At 38.2% G+C, this 14,960-nt stretch overlaps 1 protein-coding gene across 1 annotated transcript in view; it reads left to right on the forward strand.

Moving 5' to 3' along the window:
• wdr37 (WD repeat domain 37) overlaps window positions 1-14,960 on the forward strand; it is a 121,624-nt gene that overhangs the window by 28,451 nt on the left and 78,213 nt on the right. Inside the window, exons 3-4 of the mRNA XM_020530920.2 lie at window positions 13,425-13,521; window positions 13,626-13,721. Coding sequence (XP_020386509.1) covers window positions 13,425-13,521; window positions 13,626-13,721 — 193 coding nt within the window. The remainder of the gene's footprint in view (window positions 1-13,424; window positions 13,522-13,625; window positions 13,722-14,960) is intronic.

Below are 14,960 nucleotides of genomic sequence, written 5' to 3' on the forward strand. Positions count from 1 at the left end.
CTTAGGAACATCGTAAAGATCTGCTAAGATAGTATATAAATGTGGGTGTTTTTATTAAAGTCTATAATCAGAGAACCATGTTACAGTGTCTGAGCTCTGTTATATTTCGGTGTGCATTCTTGTACCAAGTTGTACTTCCTCTCAGCAGGTATCTTTTTCTGTAAATTCCAAGTTTGTCCAAGGCTTGAATCCTGCTCTGAAGAGGCTTTCTAGCATGTTTGTTGTATTGTACGCTAACACAGGAAATAAGATTAGCTAATCTTGTGATCCATCTTCCCTCTCTCTTCCTTGATACTTTCCTTCATACTGATACAATTGTGGTTATTGTTTTACTGATATTTCCTCTGTTGTTCCTCTTGTTTCTACATGGTTTTTCTGATTTTCTTCACCTTAGAACATGCTGAAATCAGGACTCACTACAGTACTGAGTCACTTACTCATTTTTGTGAAAGCCTGTAAACATGAAGCAGCTTTTACCTCCCTCCAACCTAACTTAATCTACAACCACTAGTATGCATGACAATTAAGAAAATGCAAAGACATAGGCTGATCAACAATTTAAAAATACTGGCGTGGCCCTTGGCGCCATCCATAGTAAACTTAGTAAGTTATGAAAAGCATCAAACTTAAAGCAAAAAAGATGTGCAAAGATGAAGGGCAGTACAGCTTTTCGGTCAGAATATAAAGACCCTATTCCCTTGGTTGACTAGTCACTAATATGGGTCGTGGATTTAAATAAGATGTATGAAGTTTAGATGGTTTCCCATGGGATGTTCTTTCACCTGATCTAAGCATAGATGCACTTTCAGTTAATGTTGTTGAGTTAAGATAGGGGATTATAAAAAAATCTAACCTTTTAAAATTTTTCCCCACCTCTTCCTTCCCTCATTGATTACATGATTCAGTGTTTATACTGCTCTTTGGCTGAATTTGGTGCATTTAGAAAGGAGATTGAACCTGTAATTTTCTTAACCATTATTGATATATTACTCCTACTGATCCCAGTATTTTCAAGTGAGCTGAGAAATAGAAGTGAGAAAGCATTTTAGTGACAGGGAGTGCGTGTGCCAGAAAACTAGAAAGTAGGCATCTTCATACCTACTTTCAGGATTTACTTCAGTTTTGTGCGAAGGAAAGCTTTGGAATCATTAACTAAAAAAGAATTGTTGAAGAGAAAATAATTAGAAATGACACATTTCAGAAAGAAAATCTTGCTTGGTAAACCTACTCGATTTTTGGGGATCTGAGAAATAAGGTCGAAGGAAGAAATGCTGTTATTGTGGAATGAATTGACTTTGTGAAGCATTCTATAACGTACAATGCTGGCAACGTTTAAGGAGGATTAAGTGGGATAGAACATGGAAAAGGTTAAAAAATTGGATGAAGAAGTGATTAGAAAGGAGAAACCAAAAGTAGTTAAAAGCGGGTTCCTACAGATCTTGATTTTAAGTCTGGGGGAGTTGTGTCATAATTTGTAGTTGATGCTAATTTAGATGGTATTATTAATTTTCAAGGGATTTGCAAGGGGTTATTTGATACAATGAGGATATGTACTAAGTAGAATCTGTCAAAAAATGAGGTGATGCATTTTCATACAGTCTACTGTGGGGAAAGCTTTGAAGGGACCTGATCATAATACTAACTGTAGAAAAATTGGGACAAAAAATGATCTGTACAAAACATAAGTGGTTATGAAGCTTAGCATACAATTCTGCAGTTAGTGATTGGATCAGACATTTTGTTCCTTTAAGAACAACTTTGATGTGCGATTAAAGGAAAGGGGAATAAATGAATATATGAACATGGTGGATAAATAGAAGTGGAAGTACTGTTTGTGTGAAAGATAAACAACATGCAATAATAGGAGCAAAACTTTGTCTTCAAGTTGCTGTTTCTATCTCAGTATTTCTCTAGTTTTTGCTTACCCAGCAAAGATCTATGTTCTCTCATCCCCCTCTGCAGACCAAGAGGGCCTATGAAGGAGTAAGTTGAAAAATAATCTGTGCAAGCATTGTTTCAGTAAATAAATGTTAAGTCTATATTAGGAGATCCCTTAGGAAATGGCTGAATTCATTTTTCAGGAAAAAGAAATTGATTGCAGTGTACAGTTAGTGACATGACATATCGTAAGTATAGCATGCTTGGAATGAACAGATGATATTGGATTCAAAACTGCTCCAAAACACTTGTTTGATCAGTTTATATTTGGGTCTGTTTGAGATTAAAAGAAATAAATAGATTGTGATGTTTAATCAACAAGTCCATCTCTTTGTATTACGCAGGGTGATTATCTAATAATTTCTATGCCTCTCAGCAACCCCTTTTATTTGGTCTCTTTCTATTTGACTAAGCTGTGGGGCTCCTCTGCTGATCAGCACATATTGGAAAGATGATTGATTTGTTGGATGTGTGCAAAATTTTGCAATAAAAAGAGAAGAAAAGTAGCTTGATTAAAGATCCTATGTTTCAGCTGAGTTCAAAGCATCATTCTACTGGATGATGGTATATCAATTATTCAACTGTGTGACTGAGTAATTGCAAGGTCTGGTCTGCGCATGAATTGCCAGTAAATTAAAGTCATAGTATACATAGGGATACAATGTTATTTTATCCATTTGCTGTACCTTGCAACAATCTTAAATCACCTATTGATGGGTTATCAGGTGTTTTGGCTGTTCCTGTCAGTGAAGCTCTCTGTGTGTGTCCATCGTACTGACCCAAATGCTGTGAGATGAAGTCCAAGGGTCTTGTATTTGTAGCTCGCGAAAAGAATTGTCTGTGTTAGTACTTCTCTTCTCAAGAGATCCCTGCGAAAGGGAACTTTGTGTGCACCCAAGACCATTTGCAGCAGGTTGGAGGTGAATCCCCTCACCTTTAGAAATAATCCAGGTGGGCTATTTGAAAATGATGGAATGAAATTATTTTGGTCATTGATCAGTCTTTGAAGGTTTGCTCAATATTTTATTGTCTATCACTTAAATGTACTCCCGTTGTGTTGGGCATCTCATTCCAGTATGCCCACAACCAACTCTTTGGGATGGTCCATCGATGAGCTTACAACAGTTGTGTGTAGATTCCTCTTGATATACTTGAAAGACATCTAAATGCCAGACAATTTCATTAACTTAAGCATTGGGAACACGAGAGGCATTATTTTCATCTCACGTCTGCAACCTCTGTTCCTTCACTCCATTTCCATCTCGCCGCCCCCACCTCTATCTTGGGCTACAGCAGTATGTTATCAGGTTTGTTGTCCAGTTTGATCCCAGGTAGTGTTTCTAACATCATTAGCTTTTTATCAGAAATATCATGCAATTTTCATTCCTATTGCTACTGAAAATTTCATCCAACTTTACATCAGTTCTGGAGTAAAGAATTCCAGTTTCTGCATCTTCCCGACTCCCTTGGATTTAAGCTTGTGAAGTTCTTAACTCGTATCCTAACTAACACTGAATCTACTGACCTACTTTGAATCGCAGCAACAAAATGTGACCAAGTTATAACTCTCAGCTTTGTGTCCAAATCCTTTTGTGATCTTGCAAACCCATTCTGTGAAGCTTCATCAAGGTATATAGTCTTCTAAAAGCTTTGTTTCTGTAGCTAACACCTTTCACATCTCCCACTCTCATTGCCTATCTTGCTTTCAAACATTTAGGCATTGAACTGTGTTCCCTTAACCACTGTCCTTTTCTCCTAATATTTCCTTTATTTGTCTCAATGTCTGTTTTCATTGATTATACTCCTGAGAAGTGATTTGGGAGTTTTGTTTTACACGAAACGTGCTGCATAAAAACATTTTTTTTAAATGAGATACTTTACTTGGACTGTATTTTCTGAGATTTGACTTTGATTTACAGCTGATTTTATTTTGAAATGGGAAAAATGTTGTGATAATTTGTACGTATAAGTAATCTTCTAAAAGATCCTTCAAATATAATTTAAAACAATGCATTTCTACCCAATAGCACTGACATATTGGGAAATTTAGTTGATTTTTCAAAAACTCAACTCTCTTGTTTGCTGTGACAGTTTGGTGTAAAACACTAACCTGTGCAAAGTCAGTGAGTAATGTGCTTCTGTTTCAGTCCTGCTGAATGCTTTCATTAATATTGGTTACTAAGGTGATTTTCCCCTTCAACTACATGAATCAGCAGCTCAGAAAGAAAGGAGAGTGTGATGTTTGCTAATTGCTATTTTCAATGTGTTTACATATGGTGGTGACTGAATAGAGAATAGCTAAGTTAGATTTGACCTAGGCATTTATCCATTGATCGTTGTCTGTTGTTTGTAATGCTTGCTATAACAGGGCGAAATTCTTCACTGTAAATTGAAGCCTAGAGTAGTAATGCAAAATTATTTAATTCTTAGGTGTTTCCTTGTTAAATTGTTTTAAGGACTCTACCTGCTCACGCATTTGTCTTGTTCTGGTTAAATTCCTTTAGCTTTGACGTGGGATAAGAATGGAGGTAAGAGAGAAATCTGTTTTTGAAGGGGTAGGGGATTAATACTGTCATGCATGTTAGTGTCTTTTCTTCGTTTTAAATTGAAATTTGATTTTGGTTTGGCACATTTACATGTTTTTAATTTGGTAAAGCTCTGTGAACCAATAAGTCTGGAAAAATGCTGAGTTCTCTAAGGTTTTGGAGTAGATCTGTTGCTCGGGTTATGGGTGTTGAGGTTGGTTGGCTCGCCGAGCTGGCTTGTTGTTCCGCAGACGTTTCGTTACTTTTAAATAGTGTTTGCAACAAAGGGCAACAACACACTGCAGCAACATGGAAATACGCCAAGAGGAAGAAGAATACTTCTTGCAAGTGTTCAAAGATAATGGATATCCAAAGAACTGGGTCAGGAGATGCCTACAGGAACAGCATCAGAAAGATTCTACACGCCCCGACACACTCATCACACTACCCTACATCAGGAACACGTCAGAACTCACCACAAGACTTCTACGACTGCTGGGAATCAGAGTGGCACACAAGCCCACATCAACCCTATGACAAGTGCTCACCCGAACTAAAGACCCACTCCCCACCATGGACAGGACCAACGTCATCTACAAGATCCCCTGCAGAGACTGCGAGAAACACTACATCGGACAAACAGGAAGGAAACTAACAACAAGAGTACATGAACACCAACTGGCTACAAAAAGACACGACCGATACTCACTCATCTCAATCACATGGACAAGGAGAACCACGACTTCGACTGGGACAACACCAAGATCCTGGGACAGGCTAGGCAGTGACAAGCACGACAATTCCTGGAAGCATGGCACTCCACGAAACATGCTATTAATAAACACATTGAACTCGACCCCATATACATTCCACTACGGAGGAAACCCGGAAGTGAGGCAATCCATCGCAACGGACCCCAGAGTTTAAAAACCAGGCGGGAAAACACACCGACGCTTCATCGGAGGCTGCACTGAGCATGTTACCAAGCACGGTAACGAAACGTCTGCGGAACAACAAACCAGCTCGACGAGCCAACCAACCTCAAAATGCTGAGTTATATAGCTTGCTGGAAGACTGTTGCTTTTGATGAGTAACCATAAAAATGGTATGCTAGCTTATTTCTGAACTTCGAAAAGTTAAGCTTGAACAAGAAAAGCAATTTTTAATTTGGCAAATTCTTTATCGATATGTGCAGATGGTGGGAATATGTACTTATGCATGAATTTATAAACATTTACTATGTTAAATAATCTTTTTAATCTACGACCTTGAGACTTACTTGTGTGCAAAGCCAAGTCATAATAGCTCCAACTAATAATTTCCAATTTAAATGTTTGTGCATTGAATTCTCTGTGCTTGTGATGGGAGGGGTGGTACTGAGTCAGATTGATATTCTACTTTTGTACACAAATACAGGTTTCTTATCTGTAATATGTGTTGTTTTTGAGTATTGCTTTTCCAGATTGGTTCACCATATTATTAGATGTATATAATTCAGTTCCTTATACAATAACCATTTGCACCCTCCAATTTTTGAGTCAGATATTTGAGAGTCCGCTGTTAAATCTGGCTGAATCAATGCAAACAATGTCACTTTTTGCTGTACATACCCAAATCCTCCTCTTGCTGCAGCATTACTGCAGAAGTTAAATCTGAACCCCATCTTTTAAAAAATTACTCATACTCCAAAAATTCTGCTTTCTGCATTCCAATCCTCCATTTAAACCCCACACCCCTATAACCCTCAATGGCTCCCCTTTCATTTGCATTGAATATAAAATATTGGCCATTGATTGCCAATCCCTAAGAAACCTCACTGTTCATTCCTTAAGATGGATTTTACCACTGCTGATCTAACTGGAATGCTGCAACGGTTCAGAAATGGTTAATTTGTTAGTCTTGATGGTAAATATATAGTATATCTCACATGGAACAGATCAGCATACAGGAGGGATTAATAACATTCATGTTGAAATTTATTCAGTCTGTGGAAAAGTTCCATCTATATTAAAATCTGTAATCGTTTTCAATTTTGCCACCTTTACAATTGTATTAAAATTTCATAAACATTAATGTTCGTGAACCAATATTTTAACCATGCATCACCAGACAGAACAAGACCACGTAAAGCATTAGCGGGTAATGATTTAATTTATTACGTACCTAGGTACAGTGAAAAGTTTTGTTTTGCATGCAGTACAGGCAGATCAAACCGTACCAAGTTCATAAGGGTAATAGAACAGAGCGAGGAATACAATGTTATGGCGGCAGAGAAGGTACACAAAGAGCAAGGTCAACATTAAACTTGAAATTTGAGAGGTCCATTCAGAAGTCTAATAACAGCAGGGAAGAAGCTGTTCTTGAATTTGTTGATACGTATGTTTAAGCTTTTGTGTCTTCTGCCCGATGGAAGAGGTTGAAAGAGATTATGACTGGGGTGGCAGGGGTCTTCAATTATGTTGGCTGCCTTTCCGAGGCAGCGAGAAGTATAGATGGAGTCAATGGATGGAAGGTTGGTTTGCGTGGTGGATTGGGCTGTGTTTATTACTAGCTGTAGTTTCTTATGGCCCTGGCCAGAGCATTTGTCATACCAAGCCTTGTTACATCTGGATAGAATACTTTCTATGATGCATTGAATAAAAAAAAATGGTAAGAGTGCAGTGGTTCATTAAAACTGACCACTTTTCAAGGTCATCCTGGAAGAAAATCTGTCACTAATCATTACCTGAAACAGCCATTAACCATTCTCTTAACTCTTTTGTTTAACAATACATGCCACAAGCTTATGGATTTTCTTGTTATGAAAACTGATACCACGTGTTCATTACCTTATTGTACCTTACTCCAACCCATAAGTCTCACATTGCTCAAAGTTCGACCTTGCTATAGCCCTGAGATCTCCTCTTATTCTTTCTAATTTTTCTCTCATGAAAGTCACTACAGCCTATTCCTATGAAAAGTCTGACCATGTTACAATCCTTCATGTCTCCCATGTTAGCTGACATCATAACAGTTCTCACTGTCCTCTTTCCTTTAGATCTATCAACATCACTTTTTTTTTCTTCACTACGTTACCCTCTCTATCTGGTCTATAATTTGTGCTTTTTGCTGGGTCCTTTGTTCAGTATCTCTGGCTTGTTCCCTACAAGAAATTTTCCCTCTTTTATGGGACCAACGTTTACCTCTCTTTGTATACTTGTAAAAACTCTTGCAATTTGACTCAATATTCGTAGCTATTCTACTTTCTTTTTATTTCTTTCTATTTCTTTTTGTCAATTTGTTGGTGATCATAAAGTTGTAGAGATATACAGCATGGAAACAGACCTTTCAGTCCAGCTGATCCATGCTGACCAGATATCCTAAATTGATCTAGTCCCATTTGCCAGCATTTGGCCCATCTCCCTCTGAACCCTTCCTACACATTTACCCATCCAGATGCCTTTTAAGTGTTGTAATTGTACCAGCCTCCGCCACTTCCTCTGGCAGCTCATTCCATACATGCACAACTCTCTGGGTGAAAACGTTGCCCAGTAGGTCCCTCTAATTTTTTCCCCTCTCACCTTAAACCTGTGCCCTCTAGTTTTGGATTCCCCCACCCCAGGCAAAAGACCTTGTCTATCCCCTCATGATTTTCTAAACCTCTATAAAGTCACTCCTCAGCCTTTGACGCTCCAGGGAAAATAGTGCACCAGCCTCTCATATTAGCTCAAGCCCTCCAACCCTGGCAACATCCTTGTAAATATTTTCTGAACCCTTTCTAGTTTCAAAACATCCATCCAATAGCAGGGTGACCAGAATTACACACCGTATTCCAAAAGTGGCCTAACCAATGTCTTGTACAGCCGCAACATAATCTCCCAACTCCTATACTCAATGCACTGGCCAATAGAAGCAAGCATACCAAACACCTTCTTTACTGTCCTTTGTACCTGCGACTCCACTTTCAAGGAACTATGAACTTGCGCTCCACGGTCTCCTGGTTCAGCAACACTTCCCCAGGATCTTACCATCAAGTGTATAAATCTTGCCCTGATGCCTTTCCGAAATGTAGCATCTCACATTAATCTAAATGAAATGCTATCTGGCACTCCTTGGCTCATCTGATCACTGTACTCTGAGCTAACCTTCTTTGCTGACCACTCTGCACCACCAACTTTGGTGTCATCTGCAAACTTACTAACGATACCTCCTATATTCACGTACAAATCATTTATATAAATGATGACAAGCAATGGACCCAGCACGGATCCTTGTGGCACACTGCTGGTCACAGACCTCCAGTCTGAAAAGCAACATTCTACCACCACCCTCTGTCTTCTACCTTCCAGCCAGTTCTGTAGCCAGATGGCTAGTTCTTCCTGTATTCCATGTCATCTGACCTTGCTAACCAGTCTGTGATGAGGAACCTTGTCAAAAGCCTTAATGAAGTCAATGTAGATCATATCCACTGCTTTGCCCTCATCACTCCTCTTCATTACTTTTTCAAAAAACTCAATCAAGTTAGTAAGACACGATTTCCCACACACAAAGCCATGTTGGATATCCTTAATCAGTACTTGCCTTTCCAAGTACTTGTAAATCCTGTCCCTCAGGATTCCCTCCAACAACATGCCCACCACTGATGTCAGGCTCACCAGTCTATAGATAACAAGGTGTAGAGCTGGATGAACACAGCAGGCCAAGCAGCATTAGAGGAGCAGGAAGGCTGATGTTTCAGGCCTCGACCCTGTGTTCATCCAGCTCTACACCTTGTTATCTCAGATTCTCCAGCATCTGCAGTTCCTGCTATCTCTCACCAGTCTATACTTCTCTGGCTTTTCCTTACCATGTTTCTTAAATAGTGGCACCACGTTAGCCAACCTCCAGTCTTCTGGCACCTCACCTGAGCCATCAAGGATACAGATATCTCAGCAAGGGGCCCAGCAACCACTTCCCTAGCTTCCCACAGAGTTCTAGGGTACAGCTGATCAGGTCCCTGGAATTTATCCACCTTTTATCCACCTTGAAGCCATCCAGCACCACTTACTCTGTAATACAGACATTTTCAAGATGTTGTACTTATTTCCCCACATTCTCTGTCTTCCATATCCTTCTCCATGCTAAATACTGATGCAAAATAGTCATTTAGTATCTACCCCATCTCCTGTGGTTGCACACTTAGGCAGCCTTGCTGATCTTTAAGGGACTCTCTTCTCGGCCTAGTTACCCTTTTGTCCTTAATCTATTTGTGGAATCCCTTTGGATTTTCCTTAACCCTATTTGCCAAAACTATCTCATGTGCCGTCGCTGTGAGTTTGAAAGCATTCAATAAGTCAATTTTCACACTACCTTTGCAAAGACAAACAACTTCCATTTTTGAACGGATATAACCATTATCAGCTTATGTTCCTTTGTGGAAGAATCCTGTGCCATTTGTCTGCCGTAGCTACTCCTGTATCTCCAATGGCATTGTCTGTGGAAAGTCAAATAATTTGCTTTCTCTTTACAAATAAAACTAAAGTTTCATGAAATGATGCACTTATACATGGAAATCTTTAAAAAGTCATAAAATGTTAAAACAGTTGTTCAAATACTTGTGATCAAATCTTGAGCAATACACATTTTCAGCGACTTCAATAATGAATGTAAATCCCATATCTGCTAGTAATCACAAAAGAGTACCTGCAACACTGATCAGCTAGCTGTGTAGAATCCTTCACTCTGGTCAGAAAAGCTGCTGGCTCTGTTGGAGGTGTGAGATTGCAATGCACATTACAGTCATTTCTACCTATAACTGATCTCAAATTGAATCATGTGCAGTGGCTGCAAACTTTGTAACAAAATTGCCACGTGCATCATAAATGATATTAACTGCAGAGGCATTTGAATGTCTCAAATAATAAAAAAAAAAATTTGCATTATACATGTTGAGTTGAGGAGCTTAAAATTAGCTCTGTTGAATTTTGATCGAGTCATTGGGGTGATGGAGCAGTTTGAAAGCAAGGATAAAGTATTGCTTGACCAGGAATCACCAACAACTTGCATTTATGTAGTCATTTCAACATTAAACAATGTGTAAAGAATGATTATTTAGAAATGGTTGTGAAATGTTTGGTCAAAGGGTGGGGTTTAAAATTGAAAGGGAGATATGTTATGAAGGTTAAAAACTGAAAGAACTGCGGATGCTGTAAATCAGAAACAAAAACAAAGTTGCTGGAAAAGCTCAGCAGGTCTGGCAGCATCTGATGCTGCCAGACTTGCTGAGCTTTTCCAGCAAGTTACAAAGGTTGTTCATTTATAATTATTTGAGAATTTTGGTTTGGAAGTGGAGGAAAAATGGATTTTAGATTTCCAGTTCTATGAAGATCTGACTTCTTATCAGGTCAAAATCATTTGAACGTTGAGTTCAAAACATTGTTTACAAGAAGTCATGTACTTTCAGTTAAATCACCCGCAAGCCACCTGGGGAAAGAATTGTTAAGGTGTTTGCTGACTTGAGTCTTAAAAAGGGAGCGAAGACACAGGCCAGAAGCAGATTCATACTGGGAAACAAGGCCCATAATGGCAGAGGATCTGTTATTAGCAGTCTCAATGCAGTCAGGACTGGGAAGAAGTCCTCCTGATGTGCTTTGATGTCACTTAGATACCCCCAAAAACCACATAGCTGTAGAGGTGTCAGAGAGGAAAAGCATTGTATAAAGCTCTTGAAGACTTGATTTTTGGGAATGCATGTTAAGTAATGATTGAACTGAATCAGCAGTTAGTCATAATGGTCTCGGGGAGAGACATTAACTGAAGAAAATAATATTTAATGAATTTGAAACAGTTTGCACCAAGGTTACAGCCATGCCATTTAAGCAAGAAGCTCTTCACTGAGATTTGAGTATCTGTAAGGATAAGACTGTGTTAAAAAGGCCAAATCATTCTTTCTGATGGTTGCAATGAAATTGCTTCAATACTTCTCTAGTGTAATTAGTTTTCTTTTGTGTAATAAACGATGATGTCCTTTTGTTAGAAATACATTGGCAGCCTCTTGTGAATAGGTTCAGTGACTGACCTCCGTGGTAAACAAAAAGAGAAGTAAAACTTATGGCCTAAAGAGGCAGGTTGTGCTGTGGGATCTGTGTACAGTATTTTTTTCTCTTTATCCATTCATGGGATGAGGGCATTGCTGGCTAGGCAGCATTTATTGCCCAGAGGGCAGTTAAGAGTCAACCACGCTGTTGTGGGTCCAGAGTCTCTTGTAGGCCAGACCAGGTAAGGATGGCAGTTTCCTTCTCTAAAGGGCATTATTGCCATTTGCTCGGATGATAACGAATGAGGAAGGAACTTCAGAACATGGAGACTTAGTGGCTTAAAACATCGTCTGGTTGTGGTTCATTAGCATTAAGTATACCTTTGGGCGTTTATTGAGATCAACTTCAGGCTTTTACTGCTCTCACCCAGTTGTTCCTATTTTCTAGCGAAACATTCTCCCCATATGTGGACCTAGGGTGGAAATGTTTTTGAACCAAGGTTGGTTTGAAATTTTCTGACCAATTACACTGCGTTTTCCAGTATGCTTGTAAAACGTCAGCTCCTCCAACCTGCATTGATTAACTCGCCAATCCTGATTGAATACATTCTTCCTTTTGTGGTAAATATTCCCGGGGTAATCAGCAATAATTCATTTCAGGCTGTTCTGGTTGGATTGCAAGGTTTGGAAAGTAAGGATTGTTAACTTCATGCTGATTCTTTTTTTCTCTGGAATGATCGCTTCCAGAAAGCCGGTTAGTGAATGATAGAACTAGAACCAATCTTTACACATGTGACATACATTTGTTCATAGAATAATGCTTTGTAAATGTACAACTAGTGATTCAATTGCCGTTTCAGTTTGTGCCTATTTACGATGCAAGTAAACGCCTAGTTAGTTCCTACTGCCTGCTAATAATTAAATACAATCAATTTACACTTAGCCTAGTTTCTGTATTTTATATTTTATGTTTGCTCAATGGTAAACAATCTTGCATTCTAGGCATGTTTTTCAGACTATGTTCTGTTTCCACTCTGTTATTGGGAGAGGGCATCTAACAGTGAGCATGTACACTATTGAATTCAAACACAATGGCTTTTTGCTTTGGGTGAGTCCTGCCTTTGATGACAATTCATACCAAATTGAGCTTCTCAACGATTAAAATGACCTTGTGAATTTTCAATGCATTTTCATGCCAAATATTTTTTGGCATGATTATAATTTTAATTATAAGACATCGGTAACAAAGTGGTTTTGAATAAAGCCAGTAGACATTGAAGAGGCATGATGGAACAAAGACCTTTTTAGACTCAGCATAATACTAATGAGTGCTAAATGTCATAATTCGTACTACTTTCAACAGTTGCTTAAATATGCAGTTACATGTATCGATTTAAACTGATAATTGAAAATATTTTTTTTCTTGGCTCTGTCTATACCATATATGATATGTTAATAACCTCTTCCTGATTGCAGTGCTTTTGTGTAAAGGATTAATCAACATAAAAGCCTCTCTACAATTGATCATGATGTATTATCACATCCCTTTGTTATAATACATGGTTGACTGATTTCTCTTGCACCCCCTGCCAAAATGAACTGTGCACTTCTTATATTTGAATGTATTTGGTGAATATTTCACAATGAACCTAATACTTAGTTGGTTTTAAATCTCAATAATTCATCTTTTCACTCTGGCATTTTTTTAGAGTCTATTTATTGCCTCTAAGAATTGTTGCATTGAAATACAGTGATACCTCTTCACTGCAGACCTTAGCTCAGTTATGGAGGAGAAATAATCTTTTTCATCAGATATACACATAAAACAAAAGAACATTGGAATTCTAAATAAAGTAGCAATCCTCCGGTACCAATTGAAATCATTAATCTACAGTGGGAGTGATATTTTAAGGTACTGCTCAAGTTAATAACCAGCAAATGACTCTTAATTTTTTTTTCTCCCGCAGGATTCCAAACTACCAACATCAATTCGGCAAACTTTGCTGGAGCTGTTTGGACAGATTGAACGAGAGTTCGAAAATTTGTACATTGAAAATTTGGAATGTGAGTATCATCTGCATACAGTTACTTGAATAACAACAGCCACAGCAATTTTATTATTTTTGCATGGGAAATGAGGATTCGCAATCTGTCTCCTTATCTTACAGTGCGAAGAGAAGTCGAAACTTTGAATGATCGTCTGACAGCTGAAGGTCAAACAGTGGATGGGGGAGATTTAAGCAAAGGACAGCTGAAGGCAAAAGGTGAAGAAAATGAAGCCTTTAATTGTGTTCATTAAAAATATTCAGGAATTTAAATGTATGAACTAGTAGAACTTAACATTTCCTACATTTGCAAGTTAATCTTGTAGACCATAGCATGTTGTGCTAGTCATTTTTGAATGTCCTGAATAGCCCATTCTGGACTGCATATTGGAAATGTGGAAAGAGTCCTGTGTTTAATCAGTGGAATGATACCAGCTGTGAGCGAATGTAACTATGATAAGAAAACAATTCTTATCTTCCAGTTTTTTAAAGGTATTTTATGCGCTGACCCATTCTCTGCCACTCTCCTTGGAAAAATATAAGTGCAAAGCGAGAGGTTAAAGAATGATCTTTCTATTAAGGGTTACTATACAGCTGTTCCAGTTCAGTCAATCATTAAGGGGGAATAAACTAATGATATCGAAGATTAAAGCAACAAACTGAAGAATGGGTTTGAAACCCCAATGTAAAATTGATCCCAGCATTGCATAATGGATAAGGATGACAATTTTTGTTGCTGAAGTTATGATAGTGTGCTATTTGCTTGGCTCAGTTTCGTGCACTAAGTTGCGCACAAACATAACTGACTTGCCTTTGAGTGATTTTTCTCACCTATGTATACCATACGTATATAACAAAACAGAATTAGAGAATCCTAAAAGCCAGAAAATGGAATTCAAATCTGAAAATTTAGTGATTTTATTTTTTTTTCTTCCAAATACCTAAAGTTTACCAAATAGTTTAATCACATTCATCAATCTTTCACTTTGCATTTATATTCTTCCAAAGAGAGCAGCGGAGGATGGGTCATCACATGCATTCAAGTTTGTTTTGAACAAATTTTTGATTTACACCGGAGACTAGTGGCATAGTGTAGGTAGGAAAGTGTGGTTAAGACCACTATCCGATCAGTCACCTTCGTGAATGGTAAAGCAGGGTTAATGGGCCAAAAGACCCTTCTCGTTCCTATTTCTTGTGATTTTATATTCTTAATCCCAGATTTATATTCCCTCGTTATTCATAAAACCTTTCAAGCTTTTAGATATCCAGCATTTCCAGTTATCTTTAAAATACCTTTAAAAGTCTGAAAGATGAGAATTGTTTTCTTAATGTAATTATATTGTCCCATGGCTGGTATCATTCCAGTGATTACACATTTCATTTCACTGCAATTTAAATAAGAGGAGAGATGGTGCCGTAGTTGTAATGTTACTGGACTTGTAATCCAGAAGTCCAGGC

Source organism: Rhincodon typus, chromosome 2 (genome assembly GCF_021869965.1).
Source record: "Rhincodon typus isolate 14 chromosome 2, sRhiTyp1.1, whole genome shotgun sequence".
In the NCBI taxonomy this organism is placed as follows: Eukaryota; Metazoa; Chordata; class Chondrichthyes; order Orectolobiformes; family Rhincodontidae; genus Rhincodon; species Rhincodon typus.